General features: G+C 45.6%; 1 protein-coding gene across 12 annotated transcripts in view; it reads left to right on the top strand.

The window, feature by feature from the left end:
* Positions 1–15313, top strand: part of ERC1 (ELKS/RAB6-interacting/CAST family member 1) — a 393839-nt gene that overhangs the window by 348756 nt on the left and 29770 nt on the right. For 6 of the 12 annotated variants that reach the window (XM_033404157.2, XM_004278987.3, XM_049694824.1 and 3 more), the window contains one exon: positions 11332–11520. In XM_033404157.2, the coding sequence (XP_033260048.1) occupies positions 11332–11520 (189 nt within the window). Of the gene's footprint in view, positions 1–11331; positions 11521–12207; positions 14580–15313 lie in introns of those variants that run through there. The other 6 variants (XM_049694825.1, XM_033404160.2, XM_049694828.1 and 3 more) reach the window with 2 other exon arrangements.

The raw sequence follows: 15313 nt of genomic DNA, 5'->3' as shown, positions 1-15313 counted from the left end.
CCTCAGTGAATTCCGTGGCTAACTAACAAAAATTTTCCATGAGGGAAGCAACTAACCTAATCATAGGTAAGACAAGCAGCTGGGCAAACAACCGTGCTTCCCTGGAACGTACAAGTTGTCGTTGATGCAAGAGATGCTAAGATGCAGGAGTTCCAGTTCAGAGGAGCCTGGGCCCTCCCAGTCAGACCACATTCCGTTTGTGTGTGTGTGCGCGCGCGTTCACATAAACGTACGAGTGTGTCTTAACACGTGAACCTGTTGCTTTATTCTCGTGTACAGAAATGTATGATCATTGAGACAGGCATGGTAATGGAGTCAGGGAAAGCTGAAAACCTCCAGGTACATAGAACGTGCCTCACCGGACTCACAGGATAGTCTGAAACACGCGTGCCCACTATAGGATGACTCTGCACTGTGCTTGGAAATGGCACATCTGGGGAATGGTATGTGGATGGCTTGCTAGACAGACGACAGAAACGTATCAGACCAAGTGTCATGAGCTGTTATTGCTTAGATGAATAAGATGGCAGAGACTTTGCTCCCCGTGTTTCTATTTCTTGTCAGCAGTAGCATCTCATATATAAGAAGGTTATAGCTGCTAGAGCCCACAAGGCAACTGAGTATGAAGAATCCCCCCAACTTGTGTGATGCGTACATTTGGGCAGTTTGCTTAAAGCACAGAGAGAGCTTTTCCTCCTGTTCGTTGCTGTTCAAGTCCACAACACCAAAAGTATGCTCCCTGGAGGGAACCAGGGAAAGCACTAATAACAGGGACAGATTAACATGGTGAAGAAAGGTGTTTCTACGTTCTCCTCTCCCTTTTCTTCTTTGCTTGCTTTCTAGAGTTGGGAGTTTCTGTGTCACTTGTCCGTTGTTTTCTGTTTTCTAAACACCCATAAAGTGTTAGGTCCTCTGATTCTATCAGAAACATGGTCTCTATCCTTTGTATTCCCTCACTGAAATTGCTACAAAATTTGGATGTGGGTCCATGTGCATGATAGGTTTCTAATGAGTCCTAAAAGGTGGGACGAGAGCCTGGTAGATAAAACCAATACGAAGATTCTGCACAAACTTAAATTTTTTCCCCCGCTATCAGGTCACTTTACAACTGTACCAGAAGCTGCTTATTCTTTGTTACATCAGGTAGCCTCACGTGCTTCCGTCTAGATGTACCCCCATTTCTGGTTCCTTGGGACTTTCCCCTTGGACTGCCCCGCACCCCATTTTTTACTTGCCGTACTCTGCAGTTTTTCCCTCAGGGTCTCTCGGCTCAATCGGAATGTGTGGGTTTGCTCATTCTCAGCATTCTGTATCTCGCATCCCAGTGGGACCGCCCTGCTCTGACCCTACACTTCAGAATTGATCTTCAGTCAGCACTTACTGAGCCCTGTGTTGGATCAGGGGGATCGGGGAATCAGGGCACAGGGGCCCTTCTTCCGGAGAAGGGCTTGGTGGGCCCCAGATTATTGAATCTTGAATTACCCTGGCTGGTTACCTTGTATAATATCAGCCACAGTTTGTAGGACTTCTGGTATTCCTGAGCTGAACTCTTTTGTCATAGTCACTGTCGTATCCTCCGGTAATAAAGCTTTGCTTAAACCTCAGCAGCTAGAAACACTGAAATGGTGATGTCTACCAGAGTTTGTGTCACGCTAAGGAACTTTAACTTTCAGAAGTAGGGGGAAGAGAGATTAATTCAGTGATTGTGTGAAGGTTTTATTCCCAAATAAAGAAAATGGGTGGAGAAAAACAGTCTTCCTAATTTTTGTTTTTCCCAAATCTTTTTCTTCCACCCAAAGCCTGGATTACTCCCAAGGTGGAAGGGGTGATGTCTGGAAATCGTTAATCCATGGGTTTTGTTCATGGTGTATAAAATTTTCAGAAAGAATTTGCTTTTGCAATATGATTTCCTGATTGACTGTGGCAGACATAAATCCAGCAAGGACAGCTCTGTCAGAGCAGCCAAGATCCCTCTTAGATTCTTAGATATATGACAGTTCTGGTGTGAGTGTGGAGTGGAAATGAAGATTCTTCATGTGGGTGGGTCAGGAGGAGAGATGGAGAAGGGGGGGCGTGGGCACAAGAAGAGCAGCGGGTGGAGGTGGGGCGCACCAGGCCAGCCCCCAGAAGGCAGCACGAGTTCAGCCCGGGGTGAGTGAAGGAGATGCCCTTGGTGCCCCCTGCCCTGGTACTGGTTTCTGTTCTTGAAGGGCTCTTTTATGATATTCTGAAACATTTCCATCCTCCCAGTTAAGCAGAGTGCTAAGCTATCCTGAAGCTGAATTGCGGGCTAAGGGCCATTCTGCACAGATCTTTCTTCCCACCCTACCGGCCCCCTCTCGCCACTGCAGGCGTATACATGGGCCTCCTTATACACACTCACAGGTGTTTCAGCCTGTCACAGGTCGTGTTCTGTTTCCTACATCAGCATTAAGAGATTCAATTCCTGTGTGTAGCCTTTCTCTAGTAGCACAGATACCCGTCTCTGATGTGTACACACAGCTACGGGTACATGTCTATCTTGCCCTGCCTTCCAGGTGATAGGGAACCCCTCCCTCCCACCTGCACCCCCAAGGCCAGGTGCCTGTGAAGCACTGTGTGATGAGAAGCCAAAGCCTGTGGACACACAGTGACTGGAGCTGCAGCCGTTGCAAGTTTCAGCTGGAGATGCTGCGTGTCTGCAGTCTGTGCTGTGGGATGTGATGCTGGAGCTGCAGTCATGATGTGACTAGTGGCCAGTTGCCCGTGTCTGCTCCTCCAGCTTCTCTGTGTGTACACGCACACACACCTGCTCTTAACCCAGCCTTGAAATAACTGCCAATCACAGGGGAGTCTCCCCCAGAGCCTGGCCTCCACTTGGGAGCCCTTGTACAGATAAGCTGTCGAATCTCCTGGTCACCAGATAAGCGTACTTGGCTCCTTGCTCCTCTGTCGTCCTGTGGCCTGCAAGGCGGAGCGATTGGGTGGGCTCCCTGTAATCTAGACTGGCATCCTTGGTTACTTATCGAGATCCTGGCCAGGTCAGGAGGTTCCTTTTGTGCACCCGGCACAGCTCGGGCTGGCCTTCCTTCTACTCCCAGTGGCTAGAGAGAGGAGAAAATGAACCGTCCTGGTAAGGTCATTACTGTGTTCCACACGGCAGGCAACAAGCGTGTTACTGCTTTTCACATCCATCCCTCTGTCCTGTGAAGGTGTAACAGTGCTGAGAAGTGCTTGGCTGCAGCCCTAACGCAGCCCGAGCACTTCAGGTGCCAGAGCTCAGAGGACTGGACGGAGCAGGGGTCGTCAGCCGCAGCATGTGTGTGTGTACGGGCACGGCAGGGTGGAGGCCACCGTCTTCGCTGTGGCCAACTGCCTACCTGGTTTTCCTTTGAAATTCAGCATCAGCCTTCAGTTGCCTGGCCTGTTCAAAGAGTGTGACCCTCTCTTCTCCCTCTTTTGCCTTATTTTCTTTCCCATACCCAGACTTTCTTCCTCATAATTTGTAATTCATTAGTGTATAGCCCTGGAACCTTACTGTGGGGAAGTCCTGTAAAATGTATACACACAGACACACACAAATATTTAACCCACTACATGGTTTGCTAAAATACAGTAAATGATTTATTGTGGAAAGGCAAGCCTCAAGCCAAGAACTAAATCGAAGGTGCTTTCTCATCTCTATTGGAAGAGCAAGGAAGAAGAGCTGCGGGACACGTGCCACTGGCTACCTCCCTGTGCCTCGTCTGCCCGTCCCCACAGGGTGCACGCTATGCGTCCCCTCCTGTCCCCTCCACTCGTCAGCGCGTGATGGCTTCGGCGCCTCATGCAGCATTTTCTCCGCTTACTGCCCATTGATGTGCACTGTCTTCGTCTGTACTCACTTGTCTGCCTTCTTGTTGGTGAATGACCTTATTTTCCTCGATTTTACAAGTTTCCAGATACTGAAGCAGGTCCTTACAATACCTCCAGCCTTAAGCTGCTCTCATGGCCATGAAGAGGTGGGCTCAGCAGGAGGTTTCTTCCCTCAGTGGCAGGGCCCACACACTCTCCTCTCTATTTGAGTAGGATTCCTTGTACCGAATACAATAGGATAGGTTTTAGCTGAATAAGGAGTAAATAGGCAAAATGCAGTTAGCAGCTCTGTAGTTCAGATTTCAAGATTCATTTTATTCTAAACTCTGTTTCCTATCTCCTTACAACTTTGAGTACAGAATATTTGTCTCCATATCTGGGTCAAGAAATAGGAGATGTTTTGTTTTGCTGGAGTGGTAATGCATGCTTAAAGGAAAATTGACAACAGATTTCTGAGTTGTAAAACTAAGAGGAAATGATCACATTTTATTTTTTAAATGATTCCCACTGTTTTTTTTATATTTCAAACCTTTTGCCGTTTTCAAAGACACATCTAACTTTAACAAACCGTAAAGCTCTTTAAATCTGAAACCTTTGGAGAGAGTTTTTACTTTTAGAACCCAGCATTTCTCTATGTGGTAAGATTTCTGATTAATGTTTATTGATCTCATTCACCTAGTGTCACCACACCAAACTTGGATCTGCTCACCCACTCGCAGCAAAGCCCATCTACTGACACCGGGTTGTGGTGAAGGAAAGTGCAGCGTTTATTGCAGGGCCAGGCAGGGAGAACGGGCAGCTCGTGCTGAAAACCCACACTCCCCGACGGCTTTCAGGGAAGGGGTTTAAAGGCAGCGTGTGTGAGGGAGAGGGTCACAGGACGCATGATCAGCTCGTACGCAGCTCTCAGATTGGTTGGCAACAAGGTGAAGCTTCGAGCATCACCAGTCTTCCAGTTTCAACCGGCCTGGGGCCTACATTCTCTGATGGTCAGTAGTTTTCATCTGTGGGGGTCTGCTTCCTCTAAAAACAGCTTAGGAACGTGTGTCAGGCCTTTATCCGTATCTTCCAGGGAACGGGGAGTTTGGTGGCTCTGCTGTGTGGCTGGTGTGCAGTCTGAATTGTTACCAGGTTCCTGACCCAGAGCTCTTCTTTGCTTCTTCGTCTTCACATTTCCTGGTCATTCCCTCTGGAGTCAGCCTCCTGAGACTCAGGAGAGGGCTGAGAGACTAAAGCAAAAGGCTTTTGCTTCGAAGGATGTAGACACAGGGGCTTGCGCATGGTTTCAGTCCCCCCTTTTCTGTGGTGCCCCTCACTCTCAGGGGAACGGGTTCAGGACGAGAAACGGAATAAAGTTTCCCCTGGAGAGGTTAATCACAAACGGTCGGCAGAGGAGGTCAGTTCTAGGGGGACTCGGTTTCACTAGTGGCCCTGGACGTGAGCTCCTAGTGGTCCTTACTCACTTGTCAAAGAACAGTGAGGCAGACTTCATTCAGGACCATCGTGATGGGTTTAGGGGCCCCTGCAGTGGGGCTTTGCAGTGAGGGAGAGAGAGACAGTGCCCAATTCTGAATACAACAAGGAAAAGTGGGAATTTACAGCCAAGGAGCAGGTGGGGGTCGGTGGATGGACACTTCCTAAGGAGGAAACATCAGGGATAGGGCGAGATTCCGGCTAAACCACCCTAACTGGGTTCTTGCCTAAGGCAGGCAGAGTGATCAGACATCGCCCCGGGGATAGTGGGCGATGAGGGACCCCGTCAGATACAAACCAACTTAGAATTCCTGGGGGAATTGGACAATATAGAGATGAACATGAACGCCCAAAAGTCAGGGCCCAGTTGAGAAGAGAGGTCAGGGGAGCCTGACCCACATTTGGTCAATGAGAAGACCTCTGTCCCCAGGATGTAGATGAGGGGAATGAGAAAGTTAATTGAACCTCAGGGATTGCCTGGTTAGTTATTCCATCAGCTAAACAAGTGGTAACAGTAGATCATCTGTAAGAGATGCTGAGGAAGGGACCCTGCTTAGTACAGAACTAATATTCTAAGTACTTAGTAAATATTTGTAGCATAAGAAATGTCATTCTGGGTTTTGTATTTGTCGTGACTTTTTGTTTTGGAAGATAAATGTGAGACAGTCCCATTCTATAAAGTTTGCTTGAGGAGTCAAATAGACACACGTGAAAAATGGTTCTGAAGTGGGGGTCAGGATTTGGAGCTCTGAACTTTCTTGCCTTTAGCTTTAGGTTATCTTTTTAACTTTTCATGAAACTTTAGAAATTGACTTCCCCCTAAAAGAGATTTTTCTTTTCAAAGACTGTAGCCCTCTCACTAAGCACAAACTCAGGCTAAAGCTGCTGAAACTTTCCAGATTCCCATTGTTCACAGTAAGGTTTGTTTTCTGATGAAGGTTATGCAGGTGTATCTCATGAACCCTTCTGTAGCCCGGCTTTATATCAGTTATTATGAGGGTGTGACCTGAGAGGCGTATGTTTATCCAGTCTCTCTTGCAGGAGAAGTATAAGATAGAGGCGTATTCTCGAAGGCATATTTGTTTTCAGCTTGCTAGGATTACAAATGAGTAAGGACCATAACACCAAAAACATTTAGGGGGTCCATTGAGTATCCTTCTGTTTGTGCTCCAAATGGGAAGGCTAAATTAAAAGGTTGGCTCTCAGAGACCACTAAGAGTAAACAGGTTGTTGAATTTTATAACCTTATATGTGAAGACTACGTCAAACTAAACCTCAAATCAAGGTGAAGAGGTTGATTTAGCAATTTAAGGGTCTGCCTAAAGTAAACTTCAAAACTAAAGTTAAAACAAAGATAAATCCTGAATATACGCCTTTTACTTCTTATATACACTCAACACATTAGTTCCATTATTTCGTGATTTTTTTTTAATGCAGAACAGGACCACATCTCGTTCTTAATATTCCTGCCAGCAAAAGCTGGCTGTGGCGTGGCACAAAAGCATCCACTGAATGTTTGTTAAACGAATTACATAATGTTCTCAGTGTCAATATGTGTGATTTGATACGCAGTGTATCTAGTTAATGTAGCAAAAATATCATGACAGTTTACTGTCTTTGTTCAAAGAACCACATTCTTGCACAAAGTAGCTGCATTTAAGTGAGAAAGCAACACAAAGGTCCAAAACTTTGTGAAGAGACCCGGTACCGTCCTTCATCTTCCTCATCCTCACGCACACTGCAACCAAGAAGGTGAAGTGAGTTCTTGAGAGAAAAGACTTTTAGGCTAGACCATTGAATTTTATTCCCTTGCTTCCTTTTTTACTTTTCAGAGTTTAGCTCTCTGCTGGGGCCTCTGGACAAGAAAGTCATGAAAAGAATAATGTTTCTGGGAAGTTAATACGTTAGTTGTTCCAGGACTTCTTTGGTGAACCTACACTGGGGGACAGTGGTGTAACGATGACCCAGTGAGAAGTCAGAACTGCTACTGGCATTTATGCAGTGATCCAGGGACAGCTGAACCTGCCTCCGAGGACTTCCGCAGATAGACAGAAGAGTAAGAGGATTTTGTAGTGGCAGAGGAACCATAGTAAATATAAAAATAATTTGCCAGGAACACAGTAAACGATCAATAAATGTTAGCTTGAAAAACAGTGGCATCTTCCAAACAATAAAATATTAGTACTGCAAGGGCAAATGCCTTAAGTCCCAAGTGATATTCAGTTCAAGGTATACCTTTCCTCTCAGAATGAGCTCCCAGAATGTGCCGTAACCAACCCACCTACACTTAGATTAAAGATCTAGTACAGAAACAGTGGAGTGGGGAGAAGGGGGCAGACCATGGAATTGACTGGAGGGGCCTTTCACTGAACGTCCCATCCTGGTCCAAGAACACGTGTTCCCATGTCTTAGATAAATGGGTTGCAGAAACGGGATGCTGTAGAATTTTCAGTTGCAATCTGTATCGAACAATAGAGGAGCAGCTGGTCTGTCTTCCAGAAGATCTCTAGCCATCTAACCTGCTCAAGTGGAAGGGAGGTTACAATAAACACCTTCTGGAGGTCACTGTCTTCCATCACCATGTGTCATCAAATGCTGGCCTCTGAAGCCAATTTGAGGGTCTGATACATAAATAAATCCTTGCAAGAAGAAACAGAGCTTTCAGTAAGTCAACCAGAAAGCTCTCATTCCCCTTCATAATTTAAATTATTTTCCTTAACAGCTCCGTAAATGTAGGATTGGGGGGATATTGACATTTTGGCATTATATTTGATAAAAGCAGAGGTTATCTTGACAAGTTCATTTTTTAACTTCTTTATGCCGAGAAAAAGATAGGTAATTCTAATTCTGCATAGCTGTAGGACTGATGTGGTCTGACCGCATTACTGACAGCTTTGGGTAGGACTTCTTGCCAATGTACTGAGGTTGTATGTGGACAAAAGACATAACCTCTGGATCCTGTAAGGCATCCTTTTCCTACTTGGCAAGTGTCCCTCTTCCCTCTTGAGATTAGGCAGTGGCAGTTCTACCTTGTGGGAAATGCAGTTTCTTTTCTGAGTGGCCTGCCCAAGTTAGATGGGGAGAAGGAAGAGATAAGGACATTTCTCACATGATTGACATGGTTGAATGTGTCCCAGAGAGGCCACGGTGACTTTTTTTTTTTTTTTTTTTCCCTTGATGGATAGATTTTTGAACTGTGCTGGTCGGGCAGTTTCATACACTTTCACCGAGTAAGCTCTATAGTTTTTTTGTTTTGTTTTAAAAAAGCGACTCCTTTTGACATGAGAAGAAAGGGCATCTTGGTCATTGCATGGAATTAATTTTTATCCTCGAAAAATTTTTCAGATTCCATCATTTTTTAACTTTTCAATTGGACTTTGAAAAATTTCAGAGTGCAAAACACTACATATTTTGTAATCTGTCAGCACCTCAGCATGAAATACATTTAAATCAGTTTGAGATTCATCTCTGATTAAGAACAGGGACCTTAAAAAGTCCACTTTTTCATTCCCAGTCATACAGCAGTGAGCTAGTATCTTTCCAGATTCCATTTTACTGTGAAAAATTTGACCTCTCCACTACCACCATTTATCACATTGTCTTCTTCCTCAGAGCTCGTGCTTTTTTATGTCAGTTTTCCAACTCAAACAGTAATTACCTAAGATACCAGCTCTTTCAGCCTTGCAGCCCAGATGTGATGGCAACTATACACAGACACACACACAAAGAATGGGAGTAAGTTGCACAAATCCAATGAAAATCCCCAAAGTGATTTTTTTAAATCAATGTGTCCATGAAAGAAGCTGGAGGAGGCCAAGCTAAAAACACGGGAAATGAAATAGGGCTGCCGTGCGCGGAGGCATGAGGGGTGTGGTAGGAGAGCCGTGGCTAGACAGTTGGGATATTGACGTGCAAGGTGAACATGCATTTAAAGGAGTTGCCTTGAACTTGCCTTTAAAGATTCTGCTTTGGAACTCTTTCTAAATCTTCTACACTGTGAATGTGCATTTGTGGCCAGGAATAAAATACAAGTCTTTTTTGAGAGATTAGTGTTGTTTGTAGAAAGCTATCCAACTTCCCCAGTCTCCAAATCCTCTGCAAAACAGTCTCGTCCTTCTGTGGTTGGCAGTGTTGATACCACGGGTAACACAGGACTCGTACCACGAGCCTGCTGATTAGGGGTCCCTTACAGAGCCCAGAGCCTTCCACCCCAGCCCCTGAATGTGTAACCTTTATCCTTAGAGAATTGTGTGTGTGTGTGTGTGTGTGTGTGTGTGTGTATGTGTGTGTGTGTGTGTTTTAAAAGCAATAATAATGCTGAATGTATTCACTTTCTCTGGTTTGTCTAGACAGGCTCCAATTTCTATATTGTATTATACCACGTAGGCCTAAACTCTGATCTCTCTAGTAAGTTAAAGATCGTTTTAGACACTAAGCCCTGGCTGTTCCCTCTCTTAACTATTTTATGGAAATAGTATTAGAAACAGAGGAAATGTGATATATTTATAAAGCAACCATTAAAAATCATGTTTTCCAGGAATACGTAATGTGAATAGTACTCACGATATAACACTAAATGGATAAACAGGGTATTAAGCAAAACGTGAAGTATGATACTGTTAAAAGTTGATTTATGTAAGTTTATAAAAAGACTTGGAAGAAAATCAGCAAAATGTTGCAAGTGGTATTCTTGATGGAATACCTATAGGCTATTTATTATTTCTTTTATATTTTCTCCCATACTTTTCAGAGTAAAATATGCATTGATTTCACAATAAAAAACATAAAACTTTATTTTAGAAACTCTTAAAAGGAAAGCAGCAGGGGAGTCCTCTGAGGCCAGGAAGAAATCAGTGTCACTGCTGAAAGTAATACCAGGCCTTGTTTCTGTTGACTTGAAGATGAGTGAGCTCCTTGTCCATTAGGTGGGTCAGAGGTGTCCTGCTGGTGTAAAGTGCCGGCCCGGTGACACACAGCAGGTGCAGACCCTGCCTGTGAGCCCTGGGAACGTCTGGGGCCTGCCAGCATCTGGTGGGTTGGCGGCTCCCCCAGCTGCTGTGTGTCAGGCAGACGCTGTGCCAGCGTTTCAGCGTTGGAGAGCCGGCCCAGCTCTGCCTCAGCCCCTCAGGCTTGCCAGTACCGAGTGTCATCGGGCCCGAGAGCTGCCCGATGAAGTCATCTGTCCTTTGATGTGCTTTCAGAGGGAGCCGAGGTGATAGTTATTCATCCAGGGTAAAGGGGACACAAAACAGAGTTAGCGCAGGACTGCTATTCAAGAGAAGAGACCCAGCGTCACACTGGGCCCGGGCTCAGGCTCAGGGGTCTGGCGTTGTGTAAGGATTTATCTGTCACCCATTAAAAGGAGGATCGATGGCCTCGGCCCAGTGAACGAGGGAGCTCCAGCCAGGAGGCAGATCTAGTCATGAGTTCACTCACCACATCTCGTGGCCGAGAAAAACACGCACTGTCTCCAGAGGCAGAACCTTCCTTCCATTGTAGGAGGTGAAGGAACACACGTAGCATGTGGCATCAGGCTTTCAGATGAGCACGTTTCACTAGGAGTTTTGGCGTTTTTTTTTTTAACATCTTTTTTAGAGTATAATTGCTTTACAATGGTGTGTTAGTTTCTGCTTCATAACAAAGTGAATCACTAGCAGTCTTTTGTAACCTCCTTGTAAATAGATGGGATGAGCAATTGTGAAGTAACTGGAGTCTTTCTGTATCAGGAATGCCACCTCTGCAAAAACAAGCTCACCCTGTGCTTGATCTCCAGCCCAAAGTCAGAACTGCATCTCGCGTTGATGTCCATGCCAGCGGTCCCCACGCAGCCCCCAGAACGGTGGGTGGGTGTGACCGTGTACACGTGCAGGTGTATGGACCTGCTTCTCTCTACAGTCCCGAAGACTGCGGTAGTGATTACAAGAGCTCTAGTCTTGCTCCGTTTCTTTGCCTTGGGAGGCATAGAGAGACTGGAACTTCTTGTTTCAGATTGACCTTGACTTTCCTCATTTTTTTTCACCTCAGATCATCCAGCCCCTCTTAGAACTTGACCAAAACAGAAGCAAACTAAAGTTGTACATTGGACACCTGACAGCCCTCTGCCATGACCGAGACCCCCTGATTCTTCAAGGACTCACTCCACCAGCTTCCTATAACTTGGACGATGACCAGGCAGCATGGGAGAATGAGCTGCAGAAGATGACCCAGGAACAGGTAAGCCTCTCACCTGAGCTCTGGCGACACCCTCACAAAATTCAGCTGCTCTTTAGGTTGACGCAGTAGGGGCTGCCTTGGGGTATTTGGGGTTCAGAGTCAAGATTCTTAACAGTGGTTGGCTCTTCAGTAGATATTAGGAGCTACCATTTGACGTAAGTCCCACTTTATTCTTCCCTCAGTGTAACTTGCCAAAGAATCAGAAAGGGCTGGTTCGGAAGGGAGAGAGTTAAGGGGAATCTGTTATTTCACCGAACTGATGGCCACTCGTGACTGTGACCACGGAAAGGAAGTCTGAGTTGGGGATATTTGGATGAGGATCCTTGACAAGTCAGCTGTCTCTAGGGAACTGTGGGTCACAACCTGCTAAGTTTTTCAATAAAAGGACCATTAGATGAATTAGTTTAGGTTACCCTCTTCTGCTCCACTTTCTGTTTACTGTTGCCTGTAAAATCCATTGGTTCTCTTTTTTCCATGTCGTGATTTTTTTAGTTCAGTAGAGAAAATGAGAAGGCTAAAAGGAGACAAAAACCATGAATAAAAGAAACAAGGAGAAAACGGGGTGAGGGCAGACAGGGAAAGTAAAAGAAAGAAAAATGGAATAAACGCTGAGAAATAAAAATAGAAAAGAAGAAATCGAGCAGCTTTAGAACAGTAATCCTAAGCTGCTTTTGTTCCCGGCCACAGAGTGGGGTTGATGGTGTCCCAGCCCCTTGTAGATGTGATCGTGCCATCAGTCTGCTAGAGCTCTGCACCAGCATGTCGAAGCTGTGCACCGTCTTCCAGCTGAACGGCTCCTGTCTGTTCACCCACAACGCGTGAGCGGAGGCTGTGTCGGATAGGGCACATCCTGTGGTGTGAGGTTGCAGGGAGCAGCGACGGCCGCGGGTCGAGAACTGCACGCTGGGGTCAGGGCAGGACTGACTCCCGGGTGTGGACATTGCCTAAAAACAGACCCATGTAACGGCCTGTCGGTCACCCACCTGATTTGTGTGATGGAAAAGGTAAGGCCGACCTCTCAGATTTAGCGTGTTGCCATGGAAATTTTAATTTCTTTCTTCTCAAAAGAGGGAGAAATTTAAAGGACAGAATTAAATCGAATTTCTAGTAGCTCCTTTTGATATTAATAACCATGAAGTTAACATGCCACTGGAAGCCCGCTGGAAACAGAGCACACAGCCAGTTAATTTTAGAAACTCCACTCCAAAATTTTGCAGAGAGACAGGGCATCTTAAAGCATGAACAGTGATGTATCAAAGTTTAACTGGCATTAAATTATTTCTTTGTGAAACAACTGGTCTTTGAAATGAAAAAAAGTATTTTGGCTCAGTCCTGTTTTCCAAATATGCCTGAATGGAAGTAATCAGTCTTTCTAAGGGGACAAAAAATACCTTCAGGGTGAGGCCAAGGTAGAAAATCTCAAGCTAAGAGTTTTCCAGAAAGTTTTGAGTGAAAAACCAGGAATTCAATAGAAGGCATGCCATCCCACATGTTGTCATCCAAACAGCTTTGCTCACATACGTGAATCATGTTAATATTGTCACGTTTCCCCTTGGCTGAGAACCTGCTTCAGTTACTGAAGTTGTTGCATGAGGCGTGTGAAACTGTATCTTCAGCAGCAGCCCTGGAAAACCTGGGGAGCAGGTGACTAGGGTCATCTGTAAAGGGGCACAGCAACTAACCACACCTTCCATCAGCCTCTCCAGAGCAGCTCGAGTTTGGTGGAGAAACCGACCCATTTTCTGCCACCTCTCTCCAAGTAAGATTTTAAGGGAGTGGTGCAGGCTGTCGAGAAAGATGACCTGTGATAATACAAAATGACTTGCCTGTTGTGAGCAAGGTTTGACTTTCCTTTTTGAAGCCCAAGAAACATTAGGTAGAGATCACCGCTAAATACGCACGTTGGTTTATCTTGCGCGTGTGTTTTCTTCGGGGAGGTAGAGCCTTCTGCACTTGACATTTGTGTTACTCAACTCTGTATGTCCCATGCGTTTCACTGCCACCGTGCTCCCCTCGGTCACACACCCCCGTGAGGACAGGACAAGAGCCTTGTCTGTCTTTTTCAGCACTGTTGTCTGTACGAAGAATAATGCCTAGCACATAGCATCTGCTCAGTAAAGGTTTGTTTAAGGAATGAGAGAAAGGGAAGGAGAAAGGCAGGCAGGATATAGTCCGTGCTTCTTATCAAAGCACACAAGGCCTCCTTCCATTTGGCCTGATTCTTAAATGCACATCTCTTCTCACCCTATCCCTGAAGCATACAACAACTGACAGTCTTTTAAACTGTTAATTGACTTACAGTTTTCACATTTGTGTCCCTCTGCCTGCTCTGCCCTTTCCTGCCTTGTGTCCCTGGGGAATATCTAAATAGGAATCTGAGTTTTTAAACTCAGCTCAGGCATCATTTCTTTTTTGAGTTCTTTCCTGAAACCCCAGGCCCAATGTGCCGCTCCCTCCTTAGGCCTTCTGTATGACCTGTGACACTCGTACTTACTAGTTTTCATATCCGTCTTCCTGTTAGTCTAGGCTTTCTGTCAGCTGAGGACATGAACCGTATCATTTTCATCTTAAAACTCGCACCACGTCAGGTACTTGGTACTTGCTTACTAACTCAGATGAGTGAGTGAATTCTAGTGAGTTCTGCTTAGTTTATTACTTTGTATTTCACAGTTATGATTCTTACTCCCTAACTAGATGAGTTTCTTCACTGCCAGAACCATGTCTTGTATTTCTAAAGTGCCTGGCACAGTACTGTACGTGTAAAGAATGCTTATTAGTATATACCTTGCTGATGGTTTATTTGGTGACCCAAGACAGTTTCCTCAGTGCCATCTGGTAGCTTTGGATAATCTGACGTTGATGTCAGGAGAACCACTCAGACTCCATCCTGAGTTATGACCCTATTATCTGCAACTGCCTGGCCTACAGAAATATTACTTTACATCTGAAGATTTCCCAGAATTGTTTTGTTTCCTTTGCACTCTTAGAGGCTGGCTATCTTATCAACTAAATTTATGGGTTTGTTTATTTTTCTTACCTTATCGGATTTTTTTTTTTTTTTTTTTTTTTTTGGTTTCGCGGGCCTCTCACTGTTGTGGCCTCTGCCGTTGCGGAGCACAGGCTCCGGACGCGCAGGCTCGGCCATGGCTCACGGGACTAGCCGCACCGCGGCATGTGGGATCTTCCCAGACCGGGGCACGAACCCGTGTCCCCTGCATCGGCAGGCGGACTCTCAGCCACTGCGCCACCAGGGAAACCCCGGCTTTTGCTTTGTGTATCTTGAAGCTCTGTTATTGAGTGCATACACATTAAGGATTGCTATATCTTCTTGATGACTTGACTCTTTTATCATGATGTAATATCTCCTTTCAAAGCTGGTAATACTCCATGCTCTGAAGTCTGCTTTGTCTAACATTAACGTAACCATTCCAGCTTTCTTTAGAATTGTGAGTGCACGATAAACCTTTTTTCATATATTTGCCTTTAAGCTGTCGATGTCTTTATAGCTACAGTGAGTTTCTTGTTGACAACATATATTCACCAGCCTAGAGGACACAGGCCTAGGGGGCCTCCCCTTGATGAGGGACTTCCCTGGTGGTCCAGTGGTAAAGAATATGCCTTCCAATGCAGGGGACGTGGGTTCGATCCCTGGTCGGGGAGCTAAGATCCCACATGCTGCAGGGCAACTAAGCCCGCGCGCTGCAACTACTGAGTTCGCGCACCTCAACAAGAGAGCCCGCGTGCCGCAAACTGCAGAGCCCATGGTCTCTGGAGCCCGCGCGCCACAACTAGA

The sequence above is a fragment of the Orcinus orca genome, chromosome 11 (assembly GCF_937001465.1).
Source record: "Orcinus orca chromosome 11, mOrcOrc1.1, whole genome shotgun sequence".
Taxonomy (NCBI): domain Eukaryota; kingdom Metazoa; phylum Chordata; class Mammalia; order Artiodactyla; family Delphinidae; genus Orcinus; species Orcinus orca.
The sequence above is the reverse complement of the archived record's forward strand: the minus strand, read 5'-3'. Positions and strand labels throughout refer to the sequence as shown.